Source organism: Podarcis liolepis (genome assembly GCF_965112155.1).
Source record: "Podarcis liolepis genome assembly, chromosome: 10".
In the NCBI taxonomy this organism is placed as follows: domain Eukaryota; kingdom Metazoa; phylum Chordata; class Lepidosauria; order Squamata; family Lacertidae; genus Podarcis; species Podarcis liolepis.
The window spans coordinates 11945836-11962878 of record NC_139562.1 but is presented as its reverse complement, the minus strand read 5'-3'; the positions used below and the strand labels follow the sequence as shown (position 1 = coordinate 11962878).

General features: G+C 42.9%; 1 protein-coding gene across 9 annotated transcripts in view; it reads left to right on the top strand.

The window, feature by feature from the left end:
• Positions 1–17043, top strand: part of USP6NL (USP6 N-terminal like) — a 133316-nt gene that overhangs the window by 66692 nt on the left and 49581 nt on the right. For all 9 annotated transcript variants that reach the window (XM_083461101.1, XM_083461104.1, XM_083461102.1 and 6 more), the window contains one exon: positions 233–315. In XM_083461101.1, coding sequence (XP_083317227.1) covers positions 233–315 — 83 coding nt within the window. The remainder of the gene's footprint in view (positions 1–232; positions 316–17043) is intronic.

The following is a 17043-nucleotide window of genomic DNA, read 5'->3' as shown; positions in this document are numbered from 1 at the left end:
TCTACTCATGTAAAAACACGCTGATTCCCGGACCGTCCGCGGGCTGGATTTAGAAGGTGATTGGGCCGGATCCAGCCCCCGGCCCTTAGTTTGCCTACCCATGGTGTAGTACATTAGAAATAAGGAATTTGCTCCCGGTTGCAAACTTCAAATCAGTCCCTTGTCTTCCAACATGTTGCACCATAAGTAATGAATGAATTCTTGTCTGTCTTTGTTGTGTGTTTTTCTGTAGGGCCGTGAAGGTGTGCAGATTGAGCCTTGGGAAGATGCAGACTACCACCTTTACAAAGTTACTGACAGATTTGGTTTCCTGCAGTAAGTTGCATAGTTTGGCAAGGGAATTACATTAAAAGTTGGTCTGCTTTTTTTTAATGTTATTCACTTTTATAAGCCTGTCTGGTCAAAGTATTGACTGCTTCAAGTAGAATTGCTTTGCGAATAGTATTCCATTTGGTGAATAAAATTTAAATGGTCTTGCACAGTATTCTTCGGTTATTTATATTCTCCACTTTTCTTACTCTGATTTGAAATTGATCTGTACTTGGTAATGGAAAAGTATGGGCAGTCACCTTTCCTGTGTATAATAGTAGCAGGGAGAAGCTTTGTGCAGCAAAAATCAGGTCATGCTAGATACTTTCTGTAAGAACTAAAAGAATAATTCTTCAGGGGACTCTACAGAGGATGCTTCTACAGAATGTGCAACTGATGTTCCTTGTTCTCCAATAGAAAATAGTTTTATTTCTTAAGATATATGTCACAAACATATCACAATTTTATGTAGCTAAATTTATTTGCAACAATCATGGGGCACAACAGAGGAATAGTGAAAAATACCATCGCTTTACTACCCAACATCAGTTACAGATGTAAGGTTCCCAGTTGCCTATAACACCTATTAAGAAATTCTGGGATGCTACAGGCTGACATACTCCCTCATTCTCTTCTCTGTCTTTGAAGATGTTTTGTGCATTATGATACTTAAAACCTGCTTTTCAGACTTCAGTTAAAAAGATACATCCAACTGAATAAATAAATGAAATTCAGATAAAAAACATTGTTTGAATTAAAGGGAAAAGTTAAACTGAAAAGTCAAAGGAGACTTATCACTTGTTCATCTCCATTCAGCAAAGTAAAGCCAATTCCTGCTGCTGATGTCAATGTATAACAGCTTGCAGATGTGCATTGCAGTGCACAGCCAGTCCCTGCTGAACTAGATTGATGCACTTGATGGATATGCTTTTCCCCATCCAGGGCCAGGACTTGCAAACAATGGGGTGCAACTAGAACTGAGGCTTTTGACCAAAACTAGTTGAATTGCTGATCAGTTCAGGCCTCTGGTAACCCTTAATCTGACTTTAGTGGTAGCCTGAGCAAGGTTCACAATGGCTTAGGTTAGCACTCTATTTTAGCTCCCAACAAGAGTACAGGTTTTCCCTTCACTTCAAGGAGAGGTCATGCTATCTAAAACCTGGACCATTCTTTTTAAATCTAGAAGTTACAATCAAACAATTGCTATAACAAAAATTGATGATAGTTTAGACATCTTCTGGAAGTTCTCATCCTAATAGCCATTGTTTGAAACCTTAACATTGTTAAATTTTCTTTAACGATTAAGACAACTTGGAGAGAGGATTCTCTAGCTTGGCCAAGTGTTTATGAATTTACATGAAGATAAGCTGCTGTGTTCATGCTTGTGTGTTTGATTATGGTTTCATTTAGCCCAGTACTGTCTATTGTAACTGGAAGCAGCTCTTCAAGTTCTCAAGCATGGCTCTCTACTAACCCTGTTACCTGCAATCCAGTTCACTTCAAACACCACAGATGGAATCTGGGAGCAGTATCCAGTTAATAGTTATGCTAGCCCAATGACTTCCAGCTGCACAGTGTAGCTTCTCTGCCTTCTCCTGCCCCTGCACACATCCTCAGCCTGCATTGGAGAGTTGGAGAAACCCCCAGAGCAGATTTAGGAGACGTGTGGACTGCAGGGAGAAAAGGGGGAGTGGAATTTGCGTTGCATACCTAAAAGCCCTTATGCTAGTGTAACTGCTTAGTTGGCTACCTCTCTGAGTTCCTATATAGGGATGGGCAATATTTGGTTTTCAGTATTGGCTTGTTATGGACTTGAAACCATATGAAAACTATGAAACTGATTATCACGATAAGGACTTCAAATTGGTTTTGGACGATATATCAATATATATCCTATATGTGCAAAGCATGTGCTCTGCTGCTTCGCTATGCCCCCTCCCCACTGTGCTTGAATGTATAACTGCCATGCTTGTCTGAACAATGTAATGGTGCACTACTGTGCAACGGCTTTAATTTACAAGTTGGGGTTGAGGAGTCCTTTCGTTAACCATTTTCCCAAGGGAAATTCATAAGCAGAACATTTCCACAGAATTTCCATAGAGCTACTTATATTGTGCTGCTTAGTGTGCATGAGCCTTGCATATGTCCAGAAAATCTATTTGCATGGACACAAAAAGTTCCAAGTGTGTATGTGTGTTTGCTTGTACATCTTTCATCAAGAGACAGTACTGTAGCTGGAGCAATTGTATTTGATTGAGGCCAGCTAATGCTTATCCAGTTATCTAGGCTGTATGAGAGTTCACTTCCATGCATACCTTACTGTTAAAACAACCAGTCTGCCATAGACATATGGTGACTTGGGATCTCTTACCAAAGCAGTAAGGATGGAATTGCTCTGAAGGATCCCATGTAAGGGCTGCGCCTGAGAACCATCAGAGGGGAGATGCACACATGAGACCTAAATGTGTCGAGAAACGCTCAAGGTCCTCTTGCTTCTTCCCACACCACTTCAGTACAACAGTCAAAACACCCACACTTAACTAGCATGTACATCTAATTAAGCAAATGTTCAGAGTTGAAGACCAAGGCTGAAATGTAGGAAGTGGCTCAGGCACAAGCTCAGTAATTGCATAGTTTCGTTAGTATATTTATCTTTATCTCCTTGGAAACTCATTCGAAACTGCAGGACCTCTGCGTAGCAATTTGGTTTCTCAAGCATATAACTACTGCAGGAACCTTTGCTTGTGTCTTGAGGGCATGGCCGCACCAGCTCTACTCAGTTGTTGCTCCCTATACTGAATTCCCTTCACTGTGTTTATATTTTGCATTCTGCACCTGCCTCAGCATCCCCCAGGTGTGTTTGTGCTGCCACATCTCTTCTCAAGTGAATAAATTATTTTTATTTATTAAATTTGTATACCGCCCTTCACCCGAAGATCACAGGGCAGCTCACAACATAAAAATACAAAATGAGAATGCAGAATACCTGATAAACAAAATAACTCCTTTCCCACCAACACATTTAAATAACCAGAAAATGTTCAGTCAGCCAAAGGCCTGGATATAGAGACACATTTTTGCCTGGCACCTAAAGATATGTAACAAAGGCACCAGGCGAGCCTCCCTGGGGAGAGCATTCCAGAAATGGGGAGCCACCACAGAAAAGGCCTGTTCTTGTGCTGCCATCATCCAGACCTCTTGTGGAGGAGACACCCAAAGAAGGGCCTCGGAAGATGATTGCAGGGTCCGTGTCGGTTCATATGGGGACAGGCTGTCCTTTGAGGCACCGCAGTCCTGAGCCATTTAAGGCTTTATAGGTCAAAACCAGGACTTTGAATTGAGTATGGAAACTAATTGGCATCCAGTGCAGTTGGGCCAGAATTGGCACCACATGCTCAAACTGTCTTTGCTGCGTCTTACCATTTGCATACTCAAATGGCAGCAGTTGGCACACTATTGTGGCTGTTCTTGAGTACCGTAATTTCCGGTGTATAAGACGACTGGGGGTATAAGACGACCCCCGACTTTTGAGAATATTTTCCTGGGTCTTATATACCAGAAAATACAGTAAATAAATGTGTTTGAGAAGAGGCAAGACAATATACTGCTTGAAGGTTTGAAGCAGCATATCTTGAAGGATGGGTGCCATGCTGTTGCTGGGAAGTTAAGGCCTCATTAAGGCCTAAGGATTTATGGATTTTCAGCAAAATGTAATTTTTATGTCTGAAAGGGTTTTGCTGCTTGTGTTATATGTGGAGGCCCAGCAGTTGCATATATTGCTGTGATGTACAGTTGTGGAAATCACTGTTGCCCATGAGGCGCTGCGTACTGCAACACTTTAATATTGGCTGCTTAGGCCTTTAAAACATTGTAAGCCCATCACGTTATCTTATTATACTATGCAGGCATGTTCAACAGGCAGATTGCTGGGCACCTGTGGTAGATCATGTGATGCTTAGTGATTCCCTCAGTATTCCAGCCAGTATTTTTATAATGTTAGTTGATCAGTCTCTTGGGAGTTGGACGTGACTGTCCTATAGCAATCTGGGAAGGTATATCAGGATTGCTATCTGAGTATTGCAGATGGGGGTGGGTGGGGGAATAGAGAGAGTAAATGAAGACCAGTCTACTGAGTCTATGGCTTCGGTTGGCCAGCCTATCAAATATTTCCAGTTCTTGTTGGAATCCCATCTGTGTCAAGAGACAGTGGAATGCGCCTCCAGAAGTCAAACCGCTGGAGAATCACAGCACCTGCTTTCGCTGCAGAGACCAGTAGCTTGTACCTACTGCATCTCGCATTGTTTTTCCTGTGTTTGCAGCACCAAAGTGACCTCTCCGGGGCACAAGCCTGGCCAGAGTGTATGGAGGTCCTGGGCTGCCCAGGCAACAAGACCTCCCCCCCCCCTTTGGCCTCAATGGTGTGGTCCAAAGGAAAGGAAAGCAATATGTTTGGCACCAGCTTGGCTGCTTATCATTTGACCGTGGTGAAATATTGCCAAATATTCCCACAGTGTCACAGTACAGTGGTACCTTGGGTTACATATGTTAGGATATTTCCGTTCCACCTTAAAAGGGAGCAGGCTGTGAGTCACAGAGCCTGCGTATTTCCTGTTCACAGGATGTTTATGTTTCTATTGCTTTCGTTTCTCTCTCTGTCTGGAGACACTGACGCAGGCAGTCATGTCTTTCTTTGTTCTGATCAACGCTGAATAAAACTTGTAAATAATGCTCTCCTGAGTGCGACTTTTGCTGTGAATATCTGCTGATAGAGTGTGCATGAGCTCTAGAATGTGGCAAGATATTTTCTAGAAACTCATGTCGCTAATTGCTGATACTGCGTGCCTACGGGAGATTGATGGATCGTCCGGCAGACGGCTTGGGGCCATGATGGACTTTATCTCCCTGGCAGTATCTCAACAACATACGCTTCAGGTTACATACGCTTCAGGTTACAGACTCCACTAACCCAGAAATAGTACCTCGGGTTAAGAACTTTGCTTCAGGATGAGAACAGAAATCGTGCTCCAGCAGCGCGGTGGCAGCAGGAAGCCCCATTAGCTAAAGTGGTGCTTCAGGTTAAGAACAGTTTCAGGTTAAGAACGGACCTCCGGAACGAATTAAGTACTTAACCCGAGGTACCACTGTATCTTATTCCATGATGTCAGGACTGGGCAAACATTCGAGTGCTGAATTTGGTAGGGGTGTAGGTGGAGCCACAGCAGCCGAAGGGTGGAGCCAGAGGCAAAAGTGTTTTGCATTTAACTAATCTGCATTAAAGAACGCCTGCTTCAGTTTTCACCATGGAAACCACAGAATTCCCAGTCCCACGCAGATGTACTCAAAAGTAAGTGTCAGTGGAATTGATTAAGTTGGTCAACATTTTTCTTTTCTTTTTAGTTCAACAGACAAAAGCAGCTATTCTGGAAATCAAGTGAAAGTAGTTAAATTCTGACTTTAGTTGTAATTGTCTATCAGGGAAGACCCACTGATTATCAGTGGTCTTAAAACTTAAAACTCTTGATCTGAAGGAGTCAGGAATGAGTAACTGCATATCTCAGAGCATATTTGTATGTCCTGCACAAAGTTTGGGGGATGCAGACTGCAGTGGGAAAGACTTGTTTTAGTTCTTTTCAATGGAGCTAACTTAAATACCACTGTGGAACTCCACTTCCAAAGATGGTTGTAGTCATCTATTCTGTGTGAACATTTTTACTTGCAAAGTTTTAGAATCTAATATGCTTCATTGCCACTAGTTGTTGTAACTAACTGGCCTCTGGAATATTATCAATTATTAAAATTCAATTTTATGGTAATGCTGAATTTGAATGTGCTGGTTGGGGACCGGCAAAAGAACAAAATTTACTTGTGTTCTAATTTTAAAATGAACCTGTGGAATATATTGCTACAGATAGGGCTCTTAAGTGAATCAGATGTATTTGCTATAAAAATGCAGAAATCCATCATGTTAATAGTATGTCACAGTTGCAAAGTTAAGCACCCGTAAGTAAAACAAAAACACCCCCCCCCAAAAAAAAATTAGGTGTGGGCAAACCTTATGTAATACTCCATTTAATGGTCTTTGCTCTAGCATTTTGCATTACTCAGATTATTTTATGCTCAAATTAGTTGAATTCTCAGAGCAGCTAGTAGAAAACAGATCCCTGCTTTCAAAGGAAACTACACGAGCTGCATTTTCCCATGCTATGAGATTTGGCTGATGTTGCTACTTTAAAACCTGTGTGTGGTCCAAGAATAGAGATGCGTGCATGGGCAAATGTATGGGGAGAAGGCTTGTGGCTTACCCAAATGCAGCGGATATATGATGCACAAGTTCTATTTCTGTCACGTTGTCCTTCTATATTTTCAGCCGCTGAATGTTTAGTGGGTGACTAGTTCTCTATTGCTACTGCCATACCTAGGGGGGTTCAGGGCATGTCTAAAGGGCCATGGTACCTTGTGGTGCTTCTGCCCGTGAAAATGAACCAATTAAATGTGTGTGGGGCAAAGTTTGATTTCTCCCATCTCCCAAGTTAGCTGCCTCTAACTTGCAAAGTGGAGATCTCTGTTCTCTCTAGGACTGACCAGACAGCTCCAAAGTTGCAGTGTTCGGTGACATCTCCAACAGTGCAAATTTAAAAATGGGCTGCGTATTGGATCTATGCCAGTTGCTGCTCTAAACTGGTGCAGCTGCAATATCTGTGTCAGGGATGGGGTTGGGTGTCAGCCAGCATGGTGCCATTCCATCCTGAATAGGTTGTGTGCCAGATAATTCCTTTCTCCTTCGGACTTGGACCTGCGACACTCAGCAATACAGAAATGGCCTTGGTCCTCAATAACTTGACCTCTTACCGTCCCAAAAACAGCCGGGCACATGGAAATTGAGGCTTCTGAAACAAATAAAGATTGTAAAAGAGAAACAATGGCAAATTTACACTCAAAAGCACCAGGGCAACCTAAGAGAGACCACGGAGCTGGATTGGGTTAATTTGTGGGGTAAACAAACCCACTAAAATCAGTATCTACTCGTATACAAGAAAATACATTAAAATTATCACAGTGGTGGCATTTGACACCATTACCATGTAGCTATATTAATGAAACAATCTTGCCATTATGCTGGAGAGGCTGTAATAGTATGGGCACAGCATTTCACATGTGGTGGATGTGGGAACATATAAAACACTTCTGGCAGAGGATATGTACAGAAATAAGCTGTATTACGGGTTAACAAGTGGAAAGTACCCCAAATTTGGGATTATTAACTATTTTTTAAAGAAGGGCAATCTGATCTTCGTTATGAAGAACTAATTTCTTAGCATGCATACGAGTGGCACAGAATTGGCAAGGATTGGAACATCTGTGTATCTCTCATTGGAAACCAAATGCGTGACCTATTGCTGTATCAGAACAATTAACAAAGAGATTACATGCATTGAATAATACAATTGACGTAGATGCTTTTGTTGAAATATGGAATCCGTTTATGAAATACTTTTCTGATAACCCTGAAGAATGGCAACCACCAAATTCACACAGCAGACTTTGGCAAAGTTAAATACACTGATTCGTCCGGCATGGGGTAGGGGAAGGGATAAATTGGAATCCCCCCCCCCCCCGGTAATTGTTATATAATGAAAATAAATACCACAGCCACCTCTTCTAGACCTGAAGACACTATTTGAGGAGCTTTCCCTAGAGGGCAGGATGAAGGGACCACAAGTGCATTGAAATCAATGAAAAGAAATTCAGCAAAGGAGCACGTTTAACAAACAGGAACATTTCATTTCTGGCCTGGAATAATGAAATGCACAATTTCAAAGGCTATTCTTACACCCCTTGATGATTTTGCCCATCACTCCCTACTGGAGAACAAGTGTGGAAGGGTCCACCCCCCATGGTTTGAACAAATGTACATGCAATAACTAGGGATGGTAGTGCCTGCTTTTCTTTTTCCTTTTTCTTTGACAGACCTAATCTTCCTTCCAGTCTTATTGCCCCCCAAAGCTTTACATTATTGGTTTGTATCAACAGGCGCAGCTCCAGCAATTTTGGCAGAGCTGCTTCTCTTTTCTCAAGCCAATGATCCAAAGTATAATTTTATCTGCTAGCTTGTGAGAGTTCGTTAAAGTGCTGAACATGTTTTGAGAAGGGATTGCTAATGCAACGGATTATGGCTCTGCCTGGGGCATACATCAGGCAATAGAAATCTGTCTTCTGTGTCATGCTAAGAGGCTGGCATGTACCCTTCTTTCTATCACACTTTATTATTTAAATGCAATACATTGTAGCAGCAGGTGGGAAAATGAAAATAATGAGCCAAAGAAATAGATTTTATTCAGAACTGAAGTACATTAAATGTCTCCAAGTGAAATAATTGACTTCTCTTTTTTAATCTAACTTTATAAAGGAATATTTTGATCAGCACAGCTATATGCTTTTCTGTTCCTTCTCCTTTTTGTGTGCACAATAGGCTTCAGTGGTGTAGACTTCAGTGTTCTAATCTTAATCCCATTGCTATCCTGAGATTCCAGCTATTTCCAGGTAATTCATTAAAAAAAATATCTAAGGAGCTGATGGCCTTTGCTCAGTCCTTACCTTGTTATCCTAGGTCAATAAAGGTAAAGGGACCCCTGACCATTAGGTCCAGTTGTGACCGACTCTGGGGTTGCAGTGCTCATCTCGTTCTATAGGCCGAGGGAGCCGGCGTACAGCTTCCAGGTCATGTGGCCAGCATGACTAAGCCGCTTCTGGTGAACCAGAGCAGCGCATGGAAGCACCGTTTACCTTCCCGCCAGAGCGGTACCTATTTATCTACTTGCACTTTGACATGCTTTCGAACTGCTGGGTTAGCAGGAGCAGGGACTGAGCAACAGGAAAGGTAAAGGACCCCTGGACGGTTAAGTCTAGTCAAAGGCGACTATGGGGTGCGGCACTCATCTCGCTTCCTCCCCCATAGACTGGTGTCCAAGCTAGAGGCGATTGGACTCTCCAACTCCACCTGTCTCTGGGTTTTGGATTTTTTGTCAGAACGTTCCCAGAGGGTTAGAGTAGGGTCACACATGTCCACAGCCCTTAGCCTTAACACCGGCTCACCACAGGGTTGTGTGTTGAGTCCCCTGCTCTACACTCTCTATACGTATGACTGTACAGCCATCTATTCCAGCAACAAAATCATCAAGTTTGCTGATGACACTACGGTGGTAGGGCTCATTTCAGGAGGGGATGAGTCCGCCTATCGGGACGAGGTGGAGCGGCTCTGTGTTTGGTGTGGAGAGAACAATCTGGCTCTTAATACGGCTAAGACCAAGGAATTGGTGGTGGATTACAGGAAAAAAAAGGTGGACATTCAGCCCTTGTATATCAACGGGGAACGGGTGGAGAGGGTGGCGGAATTCAGGTTTTTGGGAGTAGCTATCGATCAGGGCATGACTTGGAGCGCACATACCACTGCTCTGGTGAAGAAGGCCCAGCAGAGAATTTATTTCCTCAGACTTTTAAAGAAGAACAATCTGAGTGAGAGACTGCTGGTGTCCTTCTACCGAGGCTCCATAGAGAGCATTCTTACATACTGTATTTGTGCTTGGTTCTCCAGTTGTACAGCTAGGGAGAGGAAGGTGCTCCAGAAGGTCATAACCACAGCCCAAAAGATTATTGGTCATCCTCTCCCATCTTTGGAAGAACTATACAGTTCCCGTTGTCTTAGGAAAGCAAATAACATCCTGCAGGATTCATCTCACCCGGGACACTGTCTGTTTGCACTACTGCCTTCTGGCAGGAGATATAGAAACATCAAGTCAAAGACAAATAGACTGAAAAACAGTTTCTATCCAAGAGCTGTGGCCTTTTTGAATGCTGTAACTCGATAGTGTGACCTGGGAGTTTGATGGGTGTGGTGTGGGTGTGGCTGGAATGTGGTTTGTTTGGTTGTTGTTGTTGTTTTGCTTTTGTTGTTTTAAGGGATGGCATCCAATTTCGTTGCACTTTGTGCAATGTTGCACTTGTGTAATGACAATAAAGAATCTATTCTATTCTATTCTATTCTATTCAGGCTGAGGGAGCCGGCGTTTGTCCACAGACAGCTTTCCGGGAAACATAAAACCAAACAATAAACTTATAAAAAAATAAAAAGAAGTTAAAACAAAAAGAAGTTAAAAGCAAACATCAATAGACCCTTCTTAGGGACTCTTAATTGCCGGCACAGACCTGGTGGAATAGAGACATTTTTATCAGGCATTTAAAAGTTAGCCCATAAAGTACTGTATAGTAATAGTAATAGTGATAGTGTAACACTTTTTCAGAACACAACAGTAGAAAAGTAAACAATGACCCTGACTCAATGATGTAATTTTAGTGTGAGCATTTAAATAGACAGAGGGTCCTCAATAATAAGAGTTAGAATACTTTATTATTATATGGGTGGGGAGGGCCTAATATGTTGTTTTAAAAGAAGATGCATTGTTTGGGCATTCCTGGGTTTGTGTTGGCATCAAATGCTTTATCCCTATTCCTCAGGGGCATGTATTTGCTTTAAAATGCAGTAAACTGAGCAGGCTCTTACAAAAAACCAATCCCAGCTAAGTCAGAGGTGTCTGTAAATCTAATACTGCATTTAATGAGCCTATATAACTTGTCACTTGACATTTGGAATTTCTCTAGTGAAAGTGGGCACCTCCAGAATTTTTATATATTGCCTCAGTTCTGATGAGGTGGTAGGATCAGCTTTTATATCGCGTATCACCCTCCCAGAGGCACCATGCCCCGTTTCTAAGCACCTTGCTATTTCTGTAGCAAATCTGACTATAGTGGTGGTCAAATCCTACATTTGCAGACCATGTATGATAAGGACCTATGTTTGAAGGACATTTGCGCAACCCTGTCCCAAGGAATACATTTCAGCATGTGTTGGTCCCTGTATTGGGGCAGCTGTCATTCTGAAATAAGCGTACAATATAAGCCTGAGATACAACTTGTGTGGGAAAACTTTGCCCTTCTTTCTGATGCAGCCCTTTCGTAGCTTCGCTTGCTGGGATAAAACTCCTTAATTATGAAAAATGGCCTCCTATAATAATGGCCATGGCCATATATCTGGGTGAGTTACAGAATTGGATGTTATAAGATTTGAGCCAGCTTCTGTAATAGTCTTAACCGATGAGTAATGCGAGTGTTGCTTTTGACACATTTTTTTTGAAAGATGTATGAAAACCAGCACCAGCTGCCTCTGTGTGTGTAATAAATTTAAAGATCTAGCTCCATTCATCACTTCAAATCTATTCTCAATGTGCTTCCCTCAATAAAGCACATTCTTCTGAAAATCTGGCTTTTCCCGAAATGCTGCTTATGTGCTGGAGAAGCCTTGGTATTTGCACTGTTCTTTTCCCTATGCTCAGTCATTAGAATGGTATGGTAATATTACATTTCTCTATTCGTAAGAGGCTTTATTTTCCATTAGACAAATTTTGCACTGAAACGTGTCTCATTCTACAGGACTTCGCATATTGTGAACCTGCTTTTTTGGTTATTATTATTTTTTAAATCAACTTTCTGGCCTTCATGGTGACCAACAGGTTAAATATAATACAGCAAATGCATGCTTTAAATATTTAAGCAAGGCATTGAATATGTAGGACTTCCAGCAGACAGAATTTGTACTCAGGTACTAATAGCTAGCTGTCTCTCTTTTGCAAGACTTGGAAGAACAGATGATCCACTGACTTGCTGTGACTCCCTTTTGGCAATTCCTTTTATTTCCCTCCTTCAATTTCCCTTTGGAACACATATCTTCGAGGAGAGCTTTAGGGAAATGAAGTTTGCAAAATGCTTGGATTTTTAAACCATTATGTGGGTATTTTTACTTAAGCCCTGTCATTATAGAGATTTGGATCCACTTCCTTCATTGATGTGTATGTAACAATCCCTGGATTGCATGGTGTTTCTCATCTTGACGAAATGTGGAACATCCCGTAGTTCAAGCCTGATCTACACATGCGACAGAAAGCATGTGGTAGAATCATGAAGTGGCTATACTCTTTGACGTACTATTTGATACTGCAGGTGGGTGATAGCATTCTTGAAGGCTCTGCTGCATGCAGTGGCGTAGCGTGGGGAGTGCAGGGTGGCCCGGCCGCACCGGGCGCAACATCGGGGGGGGGGGGGCGCTCGCACTCGCATCTCTCTGCCCCTACCTGGCTCACTCACTCTCTCTCACTGCAGTGCTGGCTGTGCGAATCCGATCTGAGCTGCTGGGTCGCCGCCCATGGTGGAGGGGGTGGGTGCCAGGTGTGCGGTGCGGAGAGAGAGCGAGGGACTATCTGGGGGAGGGACAGTGCAGCGGCCGCCCAGTGCAGCGCTGAGCGCGGGAGAGAGCCACACCAGACCAGACCAGGCAGCAGCAAGAAGAAGCTGGCAGCGGCAGCAGGTTAGGGGTTAGGGGGCGCAAATTACTTGCCTTGCCCCGTGTGCTGACAACCCACGCTACGCCGCTGGCTGCTTGTATATCCCTGTAGGAAGAAAACTAGCATAGCAGAGAGAGGTTTTTGCTCAGCCCCCTACCTGCTGAGCTAGTTTTCTACTTGCAAGTAATTGTTAAAGCATTCAAAAGAGGTGTGAAATAGTTCGGCCCAATTCACCACTTCATTCCCCTGCATGTGTAGACCCAGCCAAGGAGAAATATAGGGCAGATGCTATGCCTCCCATATTCCCACAATCTCCAAATATAGATCTTGGGGAAACAAGATAGTGGCATTTGTAATGTATACAGTATCTCAATCCTTATAACAATAGGAACAGAGGGAGCTATACCAAATTGTCGCCCTCCTGATGTCTACTCTGACAGGCAGTGGCTCTCTAAGGTCTTTCCTATTCACCTGCTAGCTGATCTTTTTAACTGCAGGTGCCAGGGATTGAAGGCATGCCAAAGTCATGTGCTCTGGAACTGAGCTATTATGGTCCTAAATCCTATAATAAAGTAATTTATCATTCTACCCCTATTGCACTTGGAAGATTGAGGCTGGGGAGGAGTGATTTGCCTGCCTAAGTGAAGAGATTTGTGCAGGATCCGAGAGGGTGCTGGCCTGGGCCTCTTAGTAATACTGCACCAGGTTTTGTAAAGGAGAAAACGGCTCCCTCCCTATTTTAGGGCCTCTGCACCTAGTGAATTCATAGCTGAGGCAAGATTTGATGTGACACCTTTTCAGCTCCAGACTTTTAACCGTTACAGTTCACTATGTCAGGGAGAAATGGACTACATCAGTTGTCTTCAGGCTTTGTAAACCTTGTATCCACTCTATATCTGTCTGTTTGTCTGTCATCTATCATCTTCCTTTCACATCTTTCCAATATGATGAGATATGATAGAGGGCAGCTGGGATCCTTTACCTTTAATATAGGAGATTTTGTGGGTGCAGCTTGTGGAGATGAGAGAAGCTTTATGTGCTGAAATTATTCTGCCTCCCTTTATAAGGTAGCCCCTGGTCACTACATTTGGGCTTTTTCTTTCTCTGCTTCTGAAAGAGCACACACATATTGGTAGTGCCAATAATGTGGACTTGAGATACGATCAACATCTGCATCTCCACTATCCCTTGGAAGATGAGTTGTCTTGGAGATAGGCCGTGAGGTTGTATTCTGTTTGCGTAAGGATATGGGGCAACTTTGAACTTTCCTCCCTCCTCTTTTTGATTCCACTGTGCTTGCTGTTATGCAACCCGTGGAGTGGGCCTGCATAGTTCATAGAGGCATGCAGACTCCTGTTACTGTATATTCATAAGCTGCACCAACAGAGATTGATTTGTGTAGGCAGACTTTGCCTGCAAACAGCCAAAGCCTCTTGAGAGTTGTGGTGTGGGCAGGAGTGCACACACACTGCGGAGGAGAGAAGGAGGGGAATTGAAAAACACACACTTTACAAACAGGAGATGTAAAGCTTGGTATTCCCTGGCTGCAAGGATCTAAAAATTCCACTTCGCCATTGATACAACCGCACTCTCATTGCTCTGTTCCCACTTATCTATTATCTATGTTAGAAGAATATCTGAAATGAGAGGAGAGAGCATAACAGGGACAGGCATCAATAGGGCTTGTGGTCTGTGGCTCTTGTTAGAATACCAGATTCCAGCATTTGGGTGTGGGCGAAGGGAGACACAGGAGGGGCATCTCACTCAGCTTGATATGAGCACTGAAATAAATAATAAACAGTTAACAACACAAACTCCTCTGTGAAGCCTTGTAGAGCTTTGCCTTTGAGTTCCATAGCGCCAATTCCAACGTTATAACAGCAGACGTGTTTACCATCTATACAGAAAATTCCTGAAGTGTGGTGAAGCTAGCCTCAAAACAACTTGAGATTTATGTTGATCATACGCTGGAGACACATGTAATGACTGTGGGATTATTGATATGTATCTGCTGTTTAGTTTGGAAATGCGCATCTCTCCACATGCTTGTCACACCCACACCTTACATTTGAAGCATGTTTGCACCGCTTGTTAAATTTGTACTACAATTCCCAGCATTCTTTGAGGGAAAGCAATGACTCCTAGCTTTCCCCCCAAAGAATCCTGGGAATTGTAGTACCGATTTAACAAACAAACAGTAATAGTTTGTCAAGGGTGCTGACAACTCGCAGCACCCATGGGAAACTTACAGTTCCCTGAATTCTTTACCATGACTGTTAAAATGGCTTGAGAGTACTTTAAATGTCTGTTGTGGATGTGAATACTGTGTTTGCTGCAAGGAACACGGATAAAAACATGGCAGACTTGCTTTGAAATATTAAATGGGGCCTAGGAGCAACTAATCAAGTGAAGAGTGTCCATGTAATACCACTGTCTGAGCACCCTTGAAGGACCATAGCAATCTGTTTTCAGCAGCTGGTTAACTTTCAAGGAGCTAGTTTCTCCTGGACATTTGCCAAAGGCCTCACTCGAACACATTTTGGAAGCAAATCAAGACATTTCTGCTTGGGTTAAAATTGGCAACTGTGTGTGTGCAGGATGGTGTATTTAAAAACATACTTTAAAAAACAACAACACAGATTGGTACCCATTGAAAAACTCTGGGAGGGTGTAACGTACCAGCCCAAATACCTAACATAATTCATTTATTTTGACAAGCCAAGGGAGTTTTAAAGCATAAGGCCCACTGTGGTTGTCCTTGTTTGAGCTGTGCTCACAGTCCAACACAAAACATTTGTAGATAGTAGTGCAGAGTTGGCCTGACCTTTTATTTTAAACTTCTGTGCACCAGATTTTAGCAGGCAGTTACTTCTGGTGAGGTCAGTGTCTCCAGGTGTGTAGAAGTCTCCATCCTTGGACCTGATCTGTTTTACCATTAGTTTTTACTGCGGTAGAAATTACCAAGAAGAAAAAGACACACCTATTTCTTCGATTCTGAAGGGTGTATTGATTTGTTTTTATTTTACTGTTTCATTTGCTTATAAATGGCACAATCCCAGCCAATGCTGAGCACTTTAAAGCCTCATTGGTTTCACTGGAAAGAAAGTTAAGCGTCAGCCCTTGAAGCGATGTACAGAAGTTCATTTCAAATGTGCCTTTTTCCCTTTACATAACATGCTTCTGTGTATTTTACACATAGAGGCAACTTGCCAGCCACTCATGATGTGGTACAGGAACATTACTGTGGTTGGGTGTCTACTCTCGGATACAAAATACTTCTGGTGATAGAAGCCGTGGCCCAAATTTAAAATGTATTATTTTGTGAAAGCCCCGTGATATCTTTTCTCCCCGTTCTTTTAGTGAGCAAGATCGAACTTTTAAGGACCTGAGACTTGAGTTTAGATTCTGTTTTTAGCCTGATTCTCATCTGGATATGTGCTACGTGTGTCTTAAATAGTATCACACTTTGGAGTCGGGCTTCTCTTAGCTAAAATAAGTAGAGCATCAGAGATAGCTATAAATGTAATTGCTTTCCATGTAGACACAATTTAGTCTTTTAAGCTGCAATAGTCTTTAGTGGATGTCTATTCATTTCATTTAATCACCCCATAGCACTTAGAATCTTGTCCTGATAATGTCAGCACTATTTAATTACCACCATAAACACCATCCCGATACTCCTAACATAGGAAGCTGCCTTATACTGAGTCCATCTAGTTCACTATTGTCTTCACTGACTGGCAGCAGCTCTCCAAGGTTTTAGGCAGGAGCTTTTCCCAGTCCTACTTGGAGGCGCTGGGGATTGAACCAAGGGCCTTCTGCACGCAAAGCAGCTGCTCTACCAGAGAACTAGGGTCCTTTGCCACAGTGAACAGAAACTAAGAACCTTATGCAATAAAATGGGTGTTGGTAGTGGTTCCCTTGGGGACCACTGTAGCTTATTTAGCGTGATATGTTTGTGGCCCATTGGTGATATGGTACAGTAGAAGCCTAATTCTGTAGTCAGAGGGTGCACAATACAGCAACCGCCAGTGTCTGGTCAGTGCTTTGATGGGAGACCACAGGGAACCCTGTGTGTGCTGCTTTCTTGGAAGGGAAGTGGGATATAAATGAGTAACTTCCTCTCTCCCACCCCATCCCAAAACCCCCTCCAACCAAATCAACCAAACTTGATCAGAGGATGCTGGTTGATGTGGGAAAGCTGTGTACAGTGGGCAAGACACTGTATTGTCAGTTCTGCTAAAGAATAGAGCTGGGTGGTTTTTTGGCAGATTCAACATGGGAACGAGCATCCCCATGGCAGTTGTATTGCGCAGAACAGCACTCTCCCATTTTAAGCAAC